Source organism: Mobula birostris, chromosome 12, assembly GCF_030028105.1.
Source record: "Mobula birostris isolate sMobBir1 chromosome 12, sMobBir1.hap1, whole genome shotgun sequence".
In the NCBI taxonomy this organism is placed as follows: domain Eukaryota; kingdom Metazoa; phylum Chordata; class Chondrichthyes; order Myliobatiformes; family Myliobatidae; genus Mobula; species Mobula birostris.
In genome coordinates this window covers 69767878-69785142 of record NC_092381.1, presented here as the reverse complement: position 1 = coordinate 69785142, position 17265 = coordinate 69767878, and the positions used below count along the sequence as shown (strand labels likewise).

Here is a 17265-nt window from a genome sequence, read left to right as displayed (position 1 = left end):
ATGATCCTCTCGTATCCCTTTTGCCTATCACCTGTCCAGCTCTTGGCTCCATCCCTCCCCCTCCTGTCTTCTCCTATCTTATCCCATCATTTTGGATCTCCCCCTCCCCCTCCCACTTTCAAATCTCTTACTGGCTCTTCCTTCAGTTAGTCCTGACGAAGGGTCTCGGCCTGAAACGTCGACTGCACCTCTTCCTAGAGATGCTGCCTGGCCTGCTGCGTTCACCAGTAACTTTGATGTGTGTTGCTTGAATTTCCAGCATCCACAGAATTCCTGTTGTTAATGAATGTAATAAGATATATTTGAAACAGGCAACACACGTGGCACCTGATATACCTTCAGATCTGGGGATGCAATGAGCATAAGAAATAGGAAGGAGTTGAGGATTGCTCCGTGTTGAAGCAGTGGAGAGGCAAACCATTTCTTATGACCAAATATATATGGAGTGAAAAAGCAACTTCTAAGCATGGCTGGATAATATGGAGAAGGTGGTGGCAGATGATACAACCAACAGTGTTAAAGGCTGCAGACAGAATGCGAAAGAAAAGAAAGATTAGTGCATTATGGTCACTTTGTAATTTTGCTGAGGCTGAACATGGAGTACAAGAGCTTGTTCAGCCCTAACACCTGGACGCAGCACCACAGCTAATATTTTTGGAAAACAAATTCCACTGTCTAATTTAAATAGGTGAAAAGTCGCAGGGTTGTGCAAGCCTGGGATGAAAGGTACAGGAGCTGACAGGAATACTGACTTATTGGCAGGCGACAGATAAAATCATTGATGTCTGTCCATTAACACTTGGCATTGAAAAGGCGGTTCCGTCTATTTTATTCTAATCAGTTAATGTCACAGGGAAATTTTCCGGAAATGACCAGGAAACTGTGACTGAGGATATAAGGCCCTCTGCTACAATGAAAGTGCAGTGTTCTTTTCCAGAGCAATTGAAAAGACACAGCTGAGTTCTTTCTTCAAGTGAACACCAGAGTCAATTGCAGTCATTTGGATTGGGATCTGGTAAGGTAAGGTATCATCTTAAAAGTAACTGTGTTTTCTGCACAAAAAAATAACATGTTATAACATTTTATTTGGAAGAGAATAGTGATACTAACACTGCAATACTCTAATTTCTGAAATATGATAATTCTTTAGAATTTTAATTCATATTTCAGAGACAGTTGCACAGTCTGTCCTCATTGGACATTGATTGAACCAGAGCAAAAGACTGCTTATATTTAGTGAAAGTAAAATTGTTTCCTCAGAAGGAAAGCACATAAAAAGACCAATTAAATTAAATTTATGTGTAAACAATTGCCATTTAGGTCTTGCTACCTTCGTGAAGATGGTAAGAGAGGGTACTAATACTGTACCACATTGTCTTACATATACTTCTATAAACTAGCTGACTCCCAATCTGTAACAATCAGCACTTAAAGAAATGCCTTTATCGAGCCTCTCTGGCACAATCTCAGAGTACTTTACGACCAGTGAGGCACAGTGTGGTTGTTAGTGTAATGTAGGAAGCATAGTTGTTAAATTAAACTCGGCAAGTTCCCCAGTTCAATAAAGATCATGTGATTAGATTTTAGATTGGTGATTGAGGAGTATTCATTGAGCAGGAACCTTGGGACAATTTATACACACATCAGATTGCAGGAAAGGGCTCAGACCATTCTTGCTATCTGAAGTGTGTATAAATTATCCCAGGCGTAGTATTCTTTCACTGCCCCAAAGTGTCAGCCAACATGAATGGGTTTAACACTCCAAAGTGGGACTTCAACATGAAACCTATTCATGTTAAGAACAATGATTGAGCCACAGGTGGGAAAAGTGAACCCTGTGAAACCAAAAGCAAAATTATAATTAATTCTGATACTGTCAATTTATTTCAGTTACAGTTCAATCTAAAAATGTCTTCTTTGAAATTAGCTTTGATAAAGCTTTTCTCCATAAAATAATAAGTAGCCCCTAACTTAATAATCGTTTGGGATTTATTTTTATGGGTTGCAACTTGTTTAGTACATTGATGAACAATGAGGCAAAATTTCAGGTTTAGAATAAAATTAATAGTGTAGCAATCCAGAAAATATACTGTATAAATCTCAGGAGGATCTCAGGCTCTCAGGACAAAAGTACCATCTTTAGAACAGATTAGTACCTCCTTAGAACATAGCCTCGGGTAATGCTGGCAGATTATAGATCTTGGTAGAAGCAGGGAAACAGAAGACTTTGTAAATTTCAATTACCCAGTAGTTGGATAAGAGCTGAATTTTAGCATTAGTATTTAGTTAAGGGGGGATTAGTTTCCTTCTATGATTAAAAAAGTTATGAAGTTTAAAACTTGCTTCACGTTGCCTATATCTCTTGAAGAGCAGAGCAAGCATGCTTTTGTTTGATAGTAGTTTTTCTTAGGAAAATAACAATAAAGGCCCTTCAGGATTAAGGCTGTTCCATCCCAAGGCATGATGTTACTGTGAGTAGAAGAAATGAGTCTTAGCACTGTATGTCATGTTGAGGATCATGATTTTGAAATCACAACATTGACATGTTTTCATAGAATAGAAGGAACTGATAGAATTTGAAATGTGAACATCGTATGCCATAATTTTATTTTTAACATACATGAAGAATGAGCCTCATAAACAGCATGTAATCATTTTCTTAGCATGAGTGGTAAATATTCAAGATTGCTTTGGTTATTCTATTCGATAATGATTATAAATAACATCTTATTATCTATAGATACAACAGAATGGCAAAAATGGTAAACCAACAAACCCCACAAATTCTGAGAGCTGGACGTCGAATGCAGTTTGTCGCTATAATTATTCTTGGTAAGAAAGGAGTGATATAAAATATAAGAGCAATTACAGTATACTGCTTTTTAATACAAAGATGGCATCTATTGTGCTACATTCTCTTTGTGCAAGTCAAGCCATTACTAATGTGATATTAGCAAGCTATAGTCACAAATGGCAAACAAAGGAAGTGCCTGGGGTGGGTGTATCAGCCAGTCAGATGAAAGGCTTTCACTTCTATATTGAGGTTAAACATTCTCCCAAATTCTTCTGTTTGATGGCTATTCAGGCCCCAATGAATAAACTTTTCTAATCTCACTTTAATTCCTTATGCATCCAATTCAAAATTAATTTTGCATTTTTTTTGCTATTACATTTATTTTGGAATCTCACTCCAAACTGCCGTAGAAAGCCTTATGTAGGAAAAGGGAAGCATGTCACACAGGTATGGAAGGATTCATTGCTGCAATTGGAACAGAATAGAAATAGCTTCTGGCAGATTCCAGATGGTTTGGAGCGCTAGGAATAGAATAATTCAATTTTCCAAACGATAGCAATGACCTAAAGTAAAAATAGAACATGTTCTAAGTACTCAGCAAATCAGGCAGCATATGTAACAGGGGAAACAACTTATGCTTCAGATCAATCAGTGACCTTCAACTTGAAATGTTAGTCTTTGTCTCTTCCTGTCGACACATACTGACCTGTTGATTATTTCCAATATTTTCTGTTTTTATTTACTTTAAGTTTCCAACATCTACAATTTATTTGATGGTGTTAATAAACTTAACTAGTACAAAATGAAGGACAAAACAAGAAAATAACTTGAGCTAAACAGTGGGAATGATTCTTTAAAATTATCCCTTTCTTTACAGAACTATTGCTTCTGGGTGAAATTCATGGCTGGATGTACAATTACACTATCGAAGATATGCCTTGGAAAAATGCAAGATCCTTTTGTCAAAGCAAATATACTGATATGGTTGCAATCCAGAATGCAGAAGAAATAGAGTATTTGAATAATAACATACCAAAATCAAACAGTTACTACTGGATTGGACTGAGGAAAATTAATGATGTTTGGACCTGGGTTGGCACTGAGAAGCCACTCAGTAAAGAAGCAGAGAACTGGGCTACTGGTGAACCCAATAATAGTGGAAAAACTGGGAATGAAGATTGTGTAGAAATGTACATTCAGAGAGACATTGACTCAGGGAAGTGGAATGATATTGACTGCAGAAGAAAGAAAAAACCTTTGTGTTACACAGGTAAAAATATAAAGTAGTCTATATCATCATCACAATCAACTTTAAATTCTGAAATTATATTAAAACTTTGCTAAGATAGTTATTGGTAGACTTTTCTAATCCAATATGAGTTCTTCAATTATGTCCTTTTAAACAAAAAAAAACAAGAATTTAAGAATGACAAAATGGAAGAGTAGCAATTATAATAACCAAATTTGGAATTTGAACCTAGAAAGTTCCTTGTTCCTTAAACAATAAACATGATGAAATGAACCTGCATGAATATATAATTTTCCTCATTACACTAGCTCACTATCTTGTTTGATAATAATTTAAACATCTTCTGGGCTGTTAATAATGATTAATTTGTGTTATTTGTTTAAGCCTCATGCAGTAAGACGTCATGCAGCAGCAATGGAGAGTGTGTAGAGACCATTGGAAGTTACCGTTGTGTCTGCAATGATGGATTCTACGGACCAGAGTGTGAACATGGTAAGTGCCTTTACAGACAGTATGATTTGACTTGTATAAAACACAATGATTTATTACGGTTCAAGGGTTTCAAAAGTACGCTTAATGTCAGAGAAATGTATACAATATACGTCTTGAAATTCTTTTTCTTCGCAACCATCCACGAAAACAGAGGAGTGCCCCAAAGAATGATTGACAGTTAAATGTTAGAACCCCAAAGATATAAGCAAAGGAGTCACTGTTAGGTGCCATTATCCTCCTAAGCTCCACCCATCTGTGAGGTACATGGTTTGCCCAAAATCATAGTTTTCAATCAAAGGAGCTGTTAGACTTATTTGGCTGTACATTTTACATCTTGCACATGTTACTGGTGATACTGTTACTGCCTATAATTACCTAGCTATTGCCATACCTCTGTCACTTCCTATGTAACTGCAATGTTAGCATTCATTTCGAGACCACTAGAATATAAAAACAAGGATGTAACGCTGAGGCTTTATAAGGCACTCACGAGTCTGCTGAGCAGTTTTGGTTCCATTATCTAAGAAAGGATGTGTTGACATTGGAGAGGGTTCAGAGGAGGTTCACGAGAATGATTCCAGAAATAAAAGGATTAATGTATAAAGAGCATTTGATGGTTCTGGACCTTTACTCGCTGGAGTATAGAAGGGGGGGGGGAGGCGCGGATCTCATTGAACTTATTGGATGTTGAAAGGCCTCGACAGAGTGGATATGGAGAGGATGGTTCCTACGGTGGGTGAGCCTAGGACCAGAGGGCACAGCCTTAGAGGGACGCCCATCTAGAATGGAGATGTGGAGGAATTTCTTTAGCCAGAGAGCAGTGAATCTGCGGAATTCGTTGCCACAGGCAGCTGTGGAGGCCAGGTCACTGGGTGTATTTAAAGTGGAAATTGATAGGTTCTTGATTAGTCAGGGCATGAAAAGTTACAGAGACGAGGCAGGAGAATGGGGTTGAGAGGGAAATGGATGAAATGGCAGAGCAGACTTGATGGAATGAACGGCTTAATTCTGCTCCTACGTCTTAAGGTCTTATAGTCCAACTGGTGTTTCTTCATTTGTTATCACAGAATCCAAAGGGCACATTCATGGATTTGCCCATCATTTTCCAGCAGAGAGAAGGCAATCTGATTCAACTTATTCCCCTCAATATCACTCATGTGCACATGGGCCCAATGTTTGAGTATTTACTGCTGCCTTAGTTTTAATCAACTAATACCACATGTCAGAAGGAAGCTCTGCCTTCAGTAAATGAGAAAATACAAGTGGAAGTTATTCAGTATTTAATAAGTAATGAATCTATAAAGACTACACGCTGAGGAGAAGCATTGGTGGAAGGTGGTGGGGGGGCGGGTGAATTATCAACATTTTGGTCAAGATCTTGCATTAATTAGAAAATTACTGAGGTTTGGTCAAAAGAAATCCTAAATGCTCATTCAAAGTATTGCCTTGAAATTGTGGAACAGAGTGCTCTGGTGCATTTTGATTTAATTTTATAACTAACCCGTTTTCTGAGTTAGCAATTTGGAGAGAATCAGAACAGATCACTCACTGCAAAGAAGATTAACGAATCAGTGAAAAAAAACATTCTGATTACTTACATCATCATATTTATTTAAAATCTTGCCTTAAGATGTGAAACCCACAGGTCTGAGGTGTTATGGTTTGAAAATAAAAGGTTCCCTCTTGTTTCTTGCAGTTGTAAATTGTGCAAACCTGGAGGAGCAAGAACAAGTGACTATGACCTGCTTGGGTCCATTTGCCCCATTCGGTTACAACTCAACGTGTGACTTCAGCTGTGCTGAGGGGTTTGAGCTCCAGGGGTCAGAAACACTGGAGTGTGGAGCATCTGGGGAGTGGTCAGCACCAACCCCTCACTGTGAAGGTAACTGAAGATTAATGAACTATTGAAAAAAAGATCTGATTATTAACCTCAATACATTCTTTCAAAACATTGACTTGAAATTATGAAGTAGTTAAAACTAGTGTATTTTGAATTGGTTTTAAAACAATAAGTTCTCTGTTGCCTCTTGCAGTTGTACAATGTGCAAACCTGGAAGGGCAAGAACAGCTGAATATGACCTGCTCGGGTCCATTTGCCCCATTCGGTTACAGCACAACGTGTAACTTCAGCTGTGCTGAGGGGTTTGAGCTCCGGGGGTCAGAAACACTGGAGTGTGGAGCACCTGGGGAGTGGTCAGCGCCAACCCCTCACTGTGAAGGTAACTGAAGATTATTGCACTAGTGAAACAAATTTATTAACATTTACCTCAATATGTTCATTCAAAATCTTGACTTGAAATTAGGAAGTAGTTAAGACTAGTGTATTTTGAATTGGTTTTAAAACAATAAGTTCTCTGTTGCCTTTTGCAGCTGTACAATGTGTAAACCTGGAGGGGCAAGAACAGCTGAATATGACCTGCTCGGATCCACTTGCCCCATTCGGTTACAACTCAACGTGTAACTTCAGCTGTGCTGAGGGGTTTCAGCTCCGGGGGTCAGAAACACTGGAGTGTGGAGCATCTGGGGAGTGGTCAGCGCCAACCCCTCACTGTGAAGGTAACTGAACATTTATGACAATGATGAAGAATAAAAATCTCTTAAGATTTACATCACTATGTTTATTTAGCAACTTACCATGGAAGTGTGAAATAGATAAGTCTGATGTAATTTCAATTGATTTTAAAACAAACAAATTCTCCATTTCTTCTTGCAGCAGTACAATGTACAAAACTCGAGGAACAAGAACAGTTGATTGTGACCTACTCGGATCCGTTTGCACCCTTCATTTACAACTCAATGTGTGACTTCAGCTGTGCTGAGGGGTTTCAGCTCTGGGGGTCAAAGAGACTGGAGTGTGAAGCATCTGGAGAGTGGTCAGCACCAACCCCTCACTGTGAAGGTAACTGAAGATTAGTGCACTAGTGAAGAACATCTCTGAACATTTGCCTCAATATGTTATTTCAAAATCTTGTCTTGAAATTGTGAACTAGATAAGACTGGCATAGTCTTAAGTCTTGATAATTCTCCTTTGTTTCTTGCAGCTGTACAATGTGCAAACCTGGAAGGGCAAGAACAGCTGAATATGACCTGCTCGGGTCCATTTGCCCCATTCGGTTACAACTCAACGTGTAACTTCAGCTGTACTGAGGGGTTTGAGCTCCGGGGGTCAGAAACACTGGAGTGTGGAGCACCTGGGGAGTGGTCAGCGCCAACCCCTCACTGTGAAGGTAACTGAAGATTAATGAACTATTGAAAAAAAGTTCTGATTATTAACCTCAATATGTTCTTTCAAAATCTTGACTTGAAATTAGGAAGTAGTTAAGATTAGTGTATTTTGAATTGGTTTTAAAACAATAAGTACTCTGTTGCCTCTTGCAGCTGTACAATGTGTAAACCTGGAGGGGCAAGAACAGCTGAACATGACCTGCTCGGGTCCATTTGCCCCATTCGGTTACAACTCAACGTGTGACTTCAGCTGTGCTGAGGGGTTTCAGCTCAGAGGGTCAGAAACACTGGAGTGTGGAGCACCTGGGGAGTGGTCAGCGCCAACCCCTCACTGTGAAGGTACAGACAAATTGTACTAGATGACTAATTAGCTCTTAAAAGAGAAAAAGCCAAAGCTATAGATCTCCAAAGTTAATTGCATAGTCATAGATTTGCCATTAGTTTAATATTTTACAAATCTATAATCTGTAATCTATAGAAGCTTGTAGCCAACAGGGTAGATAATTGAGAATCAGTGAATGTGATGTATTTTCAGAAAGCTTTCCATAAGAACTTCCACAGGAGATCATTGAACATATTTAGAGCACATGGGTAGTGTGGATTGTCAATTGCTAAAAAGATAGAGGACAAAGACTAACCATAAATTCTTCCTTCTTAGTTTGGCATGTTCTAAGAAGTAAGACATTGTGAGGATCAGTGCTAGAACCCTAACTATTCATAGTCCACATTGGCCAGGGGACCAAGAATGCTAATGCCACAGTGGGAATGTGAGTAATGAAAAGGATGCAAAGAGGTGACAAGGGAATATGGGCAACCACAAGGCAGATGTGGAAACTGTGAGGTTACACACTTTAGCAGAGTAAATTAAAATACTAAGAAGTTATTTTTAAACTGGTGATATATTGCAAACTGCTGTTCACAAGGACCAGGGTGTCATTGTACATATTGTAAGCACAGAAAGCTAACAGGTGCAACAGCCCGTTAGGAAATGAAGTGATAAATCAATCTCTACTTTATGTAAGGTTTGAGTACAAGAGTAAAGAAGTCTTAGCACAATTATATTGTGTGTTGATGAGAATGGACTTGTAGAATTCATGTAGAATTTACATTCCCATCCCAGAGACCGACTGATTAAAAAATAATCTCCCTATTAATATCACTGCAGATTTGTTATTGGTAATACAAGTCCTTTTTCAGACCAATATGTTTATTTCCTCTTTAGAAAATGTACTATTTTGAGCATGTCTAACATCTTGGGTGTGGTAGTAATGAACTGGGCTCTGGAGCATGGTGTATCATCGTGTTTGTTCAACTAACCACATCTGAATTGTTTATCTTATTTACTTTAAGGTGATTCATGTATGGGCCCAATTAAAGCACCAATTAAGGTGCCTTTATCAATATGAGAGCTAAAGGCTAAAGCGCCCGCAACCATGTTCTGACATTTATCCATCTATTTTCCTCCCATGATTCTCCTCAGCCCGATATACCATTCTCCCAATTTGATTCACTTTACTCATGATAAACAAATCCCCGGGAATTTAAAAGAAAATAGCCAAAGTTTGTGATATGGTCAACTTAAGTGCCGTCTAAATGAAACCCCCTGTTACTAGGCTTCTCTGGAAACCCAGCTCATTAGCCCCTCACTGGATTCTGTGGCCATAAAACCACGTTTGTCAGGTTTCGTACGTCTTTGGTCCCACCAAATCCATGGCGTTGGGATGCCTCGCCCACGCAAACCCTGGTCTGTGTGAATGCTGTGTGATTTACTGTCCCTGGCAAGAAGTAACACATCATACACTCCATACAATTATAAACAAGTATATTTAAGAATGCTAATTTAAGCAAGCCATCATTAAATGAAAGAAAGAGAAAAAGCAGAAAGAGTCCATTACTCTTAAAAAGTCAAATGTACACTTATGTTGGAGGTCATCTTGTCTACCACTCTCGCGCTGGACCCTTAGTCCGTGTGAAAGCTCACACCACCTTCCAAATGTCACTCGAAATCCATCTCAAACAGACAGGTCTCCCACGGGAGTGTTGGTCCTTCCTCCTTGAAGCCATTCATCTGCTCAAAAGCACCTTGTGCAGCAAGGATGCCATCCTCAGCCATCTTCCCTCCTTTCTTCTCCCAGCTCCCACCAATGAAGATCTGCACCCCAGCATTCTCCAGACCTTCTCCCAATTCCACTATCCCGATTGGCTGACAGCACACTCCTAAGTTGAACAACAAAGGTTCTTATTGCAACTCAAACCCAAACAAGCTGAAGGCAGTGCAGACTGCTGTTACAGAACTGCTAAAATGAGCTACCTACAGCACAGCAGTTACATTCTTATCCAGGGTGTTACATAAATTAGAAAGGGGTGATAGGAAAATAGGCAAATAGTGGAGATGGCTCAAACATCACCAGAGAAACAGGCTACTGTTGGTTTGACAAAGGCTCATCTTTTGTCAGATGCATTTATGAAAGGGGTTAAAATAAACCTAAATCACAGATGTAATTTTGCAGTCAATGATTCTGATGTTATTTGTACTCAGTTCTTGATCTTTCATTCCAGCTGTGAAATGTGACGTACTGGAGATTCCTGAAAATGGAAACATGAGTTGTTCCCACCCAAAAGGAAACTTAAGTTACCTCTCAGTTTGTGAGTTTGGTTGCATGAAGGGCTTCTCATTGAACGGATCAGTGACTCTGCAGTGTGATAGCTTTGGACAGTGGTCAGCACCAATTCCAGTCTGTGAAGGTATGTTGAAACAGCACATTTCATTTTAAAAACAGCTTGATTACATAACAAACTTAGGAAGAATTACATGGAGTATGTTGGAAACAACTTTTAAAATTGAATAGCGAAGTTTGTTGAAATATCCAATAACAGTTTCAATGTTGATTTTCTGACTGTTCTCAGATTCCAATCCACAACCACTCCCTGAAAACTACACACCGATATTAGTAGCATCTGCTATGGCATCTGGCTTCTCTGCTCTGACAATGATCATCTGGCTAATGAGGCAACTCAGGAAGAAGGGTAAATAATGTCTCATATTTTTAAATTATATTTTTATGGCTTTCTAGACTCTCTGTTGATTACCATTCAAAGCTATTTCTACTTGAATGATAAGCATTTAACGAGTTTCTCCCTCCTGTAGCTTCATGGCATGCTCTTTCAAGTTGCTTGGTGTGCTAATTCAGTTCTCAGGCACATATTGTTCTTCAATCACTGAAAGCATTTCCAGGCCAGACTTTCATCTCCACCATGTCTAAAATATCAATTGCCAGTCCAAAAACTAATGTTTTTCCTGGTTAATTATTGGTAAGATCCAAATGATTGTGCTTAGTATAAATTCTGTTTCCTAAGCACCATACTTTGACCTCACTATGTGCTTCAGACAACACATTCAACCCATGACTGGGATAACTGACTCGCTGCTGAAAGTCTTTTCTGTGCTCTGTTGCCTGTAGATGTGGCGTCTCCACTCACTCCATGCCAGGCTCATTCTACTCCATACAAATCATCCCAAACTCATTTACACAAGAAATTCTGCAGATGCTGAAAATCCAGAGAAACACACACAAAATGCCCGAGGAACTTGGTAGATCAAGCAGCATCTAAGGACAGGAATAAACAGTTTCGGGGTGAGACCTTTTGTAGCGTGAAGGGTCTACAAAGAAATTCCTCTCAATAGATGCTGCCTGAACTGCTAAGTTCCTCCAGCATTTTGGGTGAGTTACTCCAAAACTCACATGTTTGTCCTAACTAGCACAAATTCCCATTTACTAATTGCTCTTGTTGTTACCTAAGTAAATTGTCTCCAAGTTATAACTCAAAATTCAGCACTAAAGTAATCATCCTTGTTTTCAGTTTCTTCCATGATCTTGTCCCCAACTCACCTCCACACATCTTATAATTCTCCAAGATGTTTTCAAATTCTACTCTGTTGATTATCTCCCAGTCACCAGCAGCCATTGCTTCAACTGCCAATACCCTGAAGCTCCAGAAATTCCCTGTAAAATGTTTGTTCCATTCTATATGATATTCCTTAAAATCAAAGTTTGAACAGAAAATGCTGGAAATACATTGTCATTACCACACTGTCTGTGAAGACTGCAGGAATTTCTGACATACTAAAACCCATTTGACAACTAGGATTTCTAAATGGGCATCTTTATGTCCCCCTATTGTTTTGGTCTCATCCTTTATTACCTGGTGTTCCTGTGAGCATCTCGAGTCATTTCATTATGTCTTATTATGTGAAAATCACCATGTTAGTAGACAGCCTTGCTGCTTGTGAAAGAGCCCTGATATTTGGACTGGTATAAGTAAACATAACAATTATGATTGGGTATGGGAATCATGACAAAATATATTAAATAAATGTAATGCAGCAGGAAATGCAGAGATTGAAATTGTACTCTGTAACATTAGTGGCTGAACTACTTGAAGGAAATTATTTTGCTCATTTTATAAACAAGCTGTTAAAAGTACCCTGTTACTCTAATGTCATTTAGAGAAATTTACTCCAAACATGATGATGTTTCTAGTATTCATTTACTATTCCGACTAACTGCCTACAGATGAGGTTAATTTGAGAAACATCGTACGTGCGTACAAACATCTCTTATTCAGGTTGTTGAGCTGATAAATAATGAGTATTTCCTGCAGTAAGGGTGGAGTACTACACGTAGATAAAAATCTGTGATGAAGAAAACCACCTTGTTGATCAAAAACAATACAGAAAGGAAAAAACACCACAGAGGTGAGGAGAGGAATGCTTGGACAAACGCATCTTCCTCACTGGGATCAGAGTCCAAATCCAGTGTTATTGTGAAAACTGCCTTTTTTGTTTGCAAAATCGAATTTGTACTTACCCCATTCATTGTGAGAGTATCAACCGAACAGGAAGATCTCCCAAGGGCATAACCATGTCAAAAAAAAATTCAAGAGTTATCAGGCAACTACCCTGGTTGCAATGTAATCTGATGCATTCAACATATCAATATATCACTGACTGATAGTTAATTTTCACCCGAGGGGAGAACAAAATTCTGGATTGTCTCTATGCTGCTGTTCTTATTAACTGGTGCAAATGACCTGGCACTGTGTGGCAGATCCTACAAATTCTCACACTTATTGAGTGTACAGTTTGGGATTTATGTAGCATTCTTTTCAAAGAGAATCTGAAGGCAGAGAAAGTGTTGGTTTTAAGCAACACTTGAGCAATCATGTTCTATAGCAATCCATTTAATCTAATCAACTCATTTAACCTAATGTGCTGCATCCATCCCTGGGAACAAAATAGTAATGGTCTTTCTCTCTTTCTTTTTCAGCACAAAGAAAAAAATTCTCACTTTTAAGGTAAGAATGTAAATAGTTTTAGGAACTGACCTGTCATAACGTTAGTTACATACGTTATTTTCATTGGTATCATCTGTGGCTTTTTGTAACCTCAGAATGTGATGTTAAGCTTGTAGTTACAGAAGCAGAACATGCAAGCGTTTCACATAAAAATAAAAATCATTTCCTGATGCACTGATAAAGCAGCATTCAGTATGGAACTGAGACTTCTAAACTAAGGAGCTTCTGGCTTCAGTCACTCGTCTGAGCTGTTTAATCTGGAACTATTAGGAACAGCTGGACAAAACTGAGAAAGGAAAGTTAGACAGGATTCTAGTATGGTTGGTTCATTTCTGCTCATGGGACCTGCAGGATCTATGAATGGCTGAGGAGTTATGTATGGCCCATATTTGAAAACTTGCTGGGATAACTTTTCAGTGGTGTTCAGCTATGGGCCAGCACTATATAAAAAAAAGGTGGAAAATATACAGTTAACTTAAATCAATTACATCTCAGTAAATTTAAGAATTCTATTTTAATACTAATGAAACCTTTATTTCCTTATTTTTACAGCAATAAAACACATAAAGCATTGGGCACTTACAAAGTGAATGAAGAAGTATAGTGACAACTCAGTTCAGGTGAGAGACCAGTATTTAACTCATCACCTTTACACATTATTAGTCTTTTCAATATGAACATTAAGGTATTCACTTTGCCAACATTGTACAGTTTCTAATAAAACAATGGCAATTCTAAAGTTAGTTATATAGGGCAGCTCTAACATCTAATTAATATCTTATTGCAGGCTTTTCATATCTTTATGCAAAGGATGACCAGAAATGAAGGGATTCAGAAGATGTATTCCAATAGCACCGGATTTGCATATTCAACCATTCAACAAGCTGGTACCATTATGAATGGGTGTATCTCAGGGCATCATCTTTGACTTCACTCAAACGAGTCTTCCATCTTTCTGAATGATAATGGTGGCAAAATACCAAACTTGCCCTCTATAGTCTTGTTTTACATGCTTGGCTTCATGGAATTAAGCCTCAAGAGATGGGTACTGGGCAATCTGAAACTGCCACACCTCCAAATCAAGGAGACACAGGCAACTCTGTGGTTGATCCCAAACTAATTTCAAATTACTGGATTTGCTGCCAAATTTGATTTTGTCCAGCCTTGCATTGCGTGCTATGTAGATTTATATAGCTACAATGTTTATGATATGTAATGTTTACAATACTACTGATTTCGATGGACAGCATGTTAAATACAAAACCACCGAAGGACAAAGTAATGTACTACTCGTGATAATGGATTTGTTTAATGTTTTACAATCAATAGTCCCATAAAGATGGAATTTCATTTGCCTTTTCATTCAGGTTCCCCTATGCCACACACTATTTTCTGCTGCTGTGAGAAGGCAGCATGTATCTAGGTATTTTCCTAAGCCTTGATATCTAACCTAGAATAATGTCTTCACTTACCTTTTTCTCACACCAAACTCTTACCTACTATTTTTTTCCTTGTATGCTCCCAGCCTTTTAAGACTGTGAGCAAATTAATGGCTGACTATTCCAATGGCCCAATCATTGATATATAAAGCCATTTCATCAGCTATTAAGTTATGATATCTACCTTCAACATTGTCTCCAAAATAATCAATTATCTTCCTATTAGTTGTGGCCTACCCCAGTTGACGGAAAGATTTACTAGTAATGATAGTTGGTAAAGTACAGAACAAGCTGAATGGAAAGCTATTTAACATTCCTTAACATCAACAGAATTAACAAAGAATAATTCTGTTGGGTCCTCTCAGGAATCTGTGAAACAGCAGAAGACGATAGAATGTATTGCAATATTCCACAGTTTGTATTCACCCATCTCTGTACAAATTGGATGTATGAATGTATGCACAATTAATATTTATTTAATTCCTCCCTATGGGATGTGTTTAACCATTACCTGGGATGTTCTCATCAGATTTATCCAATTGACCAATCAGGTTGACCGCACAAATCGGTGAATCACGTTGTGATCTTTTGTTATCCATATGGCTCCATACCTGTGTTACGTTATGATGTTGCCTTGTTAACTTGTAGCAATTTCTCATTTCCAAATTCATTGCTCAAATGCACTTTGATTGATGAGGTGGTAGGATTTGTCTCAATCCTTCCTTCTAATCTAATGTAAGTATAAAAATTAGGCACAAGTAATTTAATGTGAAGAAACACTACATATGATCACCTTTTGCTTTATCATTATTCCTATTGAATTACTTGAATGAAAACAAAATTCATATTATCTTTTTTAGCTTAATTTCCCACACAGCTTGATAACTTGACTACAGAATTAATAAACAAGCCAGTCTGGGAATCTGATACAGAACAAAAAAATCATCTTAAGTTAACATAATATTTATGGTCTATTGTCCCTTGAATGGACTCCATTTGCAGCAGAGTTATCCATCACTACAATAAAAATAACATAAACTAACATAATTTAAATATTGTTTGAGTTTAGTTATGTAAAAATGAAAAGCTACTGCCCTTTAAAGTTTGTTTAAAGGTATTTGTACAGACTTATATCACTATATAAAATGATTAAATAATTTATTTGTATATCTAATACTGATCATTTCATATGTTTCCTGATATACACAGAAGTTGTAAATATATTTCCAATAAAATATGTATGCTGTGCATAAGGTCATTGTACTGTCAATTGTCTTTTTAGATTGCCATAGAATGTCTTGCAAGCTGGTGTTGGGCAACTATTTAGTGTCTCTGTGAGTGTAACTGGGACCTCAGGGCTGGGGATGTAGGAAGTGGTAAAGACACTGACATTGGTTTGCTTATCCTTAGGAAGTTGAACGATTTTGTAGAAATAGCATAGATGGCATCTTTGCAGTGCTGTAGGTGGTGCATATCTTAGAAGCATGCATGAAACCGGGGATCAAGAGCTTTGCACTTGTCTAAGATCTTGATTCTCAAATAGCCTTTCTCTCAGGTAATCAAAGGTTGTACTGCTGTTGCTCCCTTCATGTTCCTTGGAGTTGTCACACAGTGATGATCTTGTTCACAGGACAGAGCCACGCTATGATTTGGGAGGCAGCACTTAGGCAATTGTAAGGAGGAACTGAGAAGAATTGCAATGATGATTTTCCTGTGACAGACAGCAGGGAGATATCAGAAACATGAGAAAGTCATCCAAAGCAACACCCACAAAATGCTAGAGGAACTCAGCAGACCAGACAGTATCTCAGACAGTACCAGACTTTTAAGGAGCAGCAGAAGATAACTAAAAAGGCAATATGGGGGGAAAAGATGAGGTACGAAGGTAAGCTAGCCAAAAACATAAAGGAGGATAGTAAAAGCTTCTTTAGGTATGTGAAGAGGAAAAAATTAGTTAAGACCAAAGTTGGGCCCTTGAAGACAGAAACGGGTGAAATTATTATGGGGAGCTGGCGAGCTGAACAGGTACTTTGGATCTGTCTTCACTCAGGAAGACACAAACTATCTCCCAGATGTAATAGTGGCCAGAGGACCTAGGGTAACAGAGGAACTGAAGGAAATTCGCATCAGGCACAAAATGGTGTTGGGTAAACTGATCGAACTGAAGGTTGATAAATCCCTGGGGCCTGATGGTCCGCATCCCAGGGTACTTAAGGAGATGGGTCTAGAAATTGTGGACACATTGGTAATCATTTTCCAATATTCTATAGATTCAGGATCAGTTCCTGCGGATTGGAGGGTAGCTAATGTTATCCCACTTTTTAAGAAAGGAGGGAGAGAGAAAACAGACAATTGTAGACCAGTTAGTCTGACATCAGTGGTGGGGAAGATGCTGGAATCAATTATAAGAGATGAAATAGCGGCATGCTTGGATAGCAGTAACAGGATCGGTCCGAGTCAACATGGATTTACGAAGGGGAAATCATGCTCCACTAATCTACTGGAATTTTTTGAGAATGTAACTATAGATAAAAATGGACATGCAAAAGCCAGTGGATGTAGTGTACCTGGACTTTCAGAAAGCCTTTGATAAGGTCCCACATGGGAGAATAGTGGGCAAAATTAGAGCAAATGGTATTGGGGGTAGGATACTGACATGGATAGAAAATTGGTTGGCAGACAGGAAACAAAGAGCAGGGATTAACGGGTCC

The 17265-nt window shown here is 38.4% G+C and overlaps 1 protein-coding gene across 1 annotated transcript; it reads left to right on the top strand.

The window, feature by feature from the left end:
• Positions 1–912: 912 nt before the first annotated feature.
• On the top strand, positions 913–15783 carry sele (selectin E). Its single transcript, XM_072274040.1, has 15 exons — positions 913–1020; positions 2741–2832; positions 3672–4064; positions 4428–4535; positions 6232–6417; positions 6569–6754; positions 6906–7091; positions 7249–7434; positions 7577–7762; positions 7914–8099; positions 10320–10505; positions 10668–10787; positions 13088–13115; positions 13668–13735; positions 13903–15783. The coding sequence occupies exons 2-14, from the start codon at positions 2751–2753 to the stop codon at positions 13717–13719; spliced, it is 2085 nt and encodes a 694-aa protein (XP_072130141.1). The 5' UTR covers positions 913–1020; positions 2741–2750; the 3' UTR covers positions 13720–13735; positions 13903–15783.
• The last annotated feature ends 1482 nt before the right edge of the window (positions 15784–17265 follow it).

What these genes read in the sequence shown, in the direction of transcription:
- sele (XM_072274040.1), top strand. Translation starts at nt 2,751, where the DNA reads ATGGCAAAAATGGTAAACCAACAAACCCCACAAATTCTGAGAGCTGGA. An exon ending in TGTCGCTATAATTATTCTTG is followed by an intron (nt 2,833 to 3,671) that starts GTAAGAAAGGAG and finishes CTTTCTTTACAG; the next exon opens with AACTATTGCTTCTGGGTGAA. An exon ending in AAAACCTTTGTGTTACACAG is followed by an intron (nt 4,065 to 4,427) that starts GTAAAAATATAA and finishes TATTTGTTTAAG; the next exon opens with CCTCATGCAGTAAGACGTCA.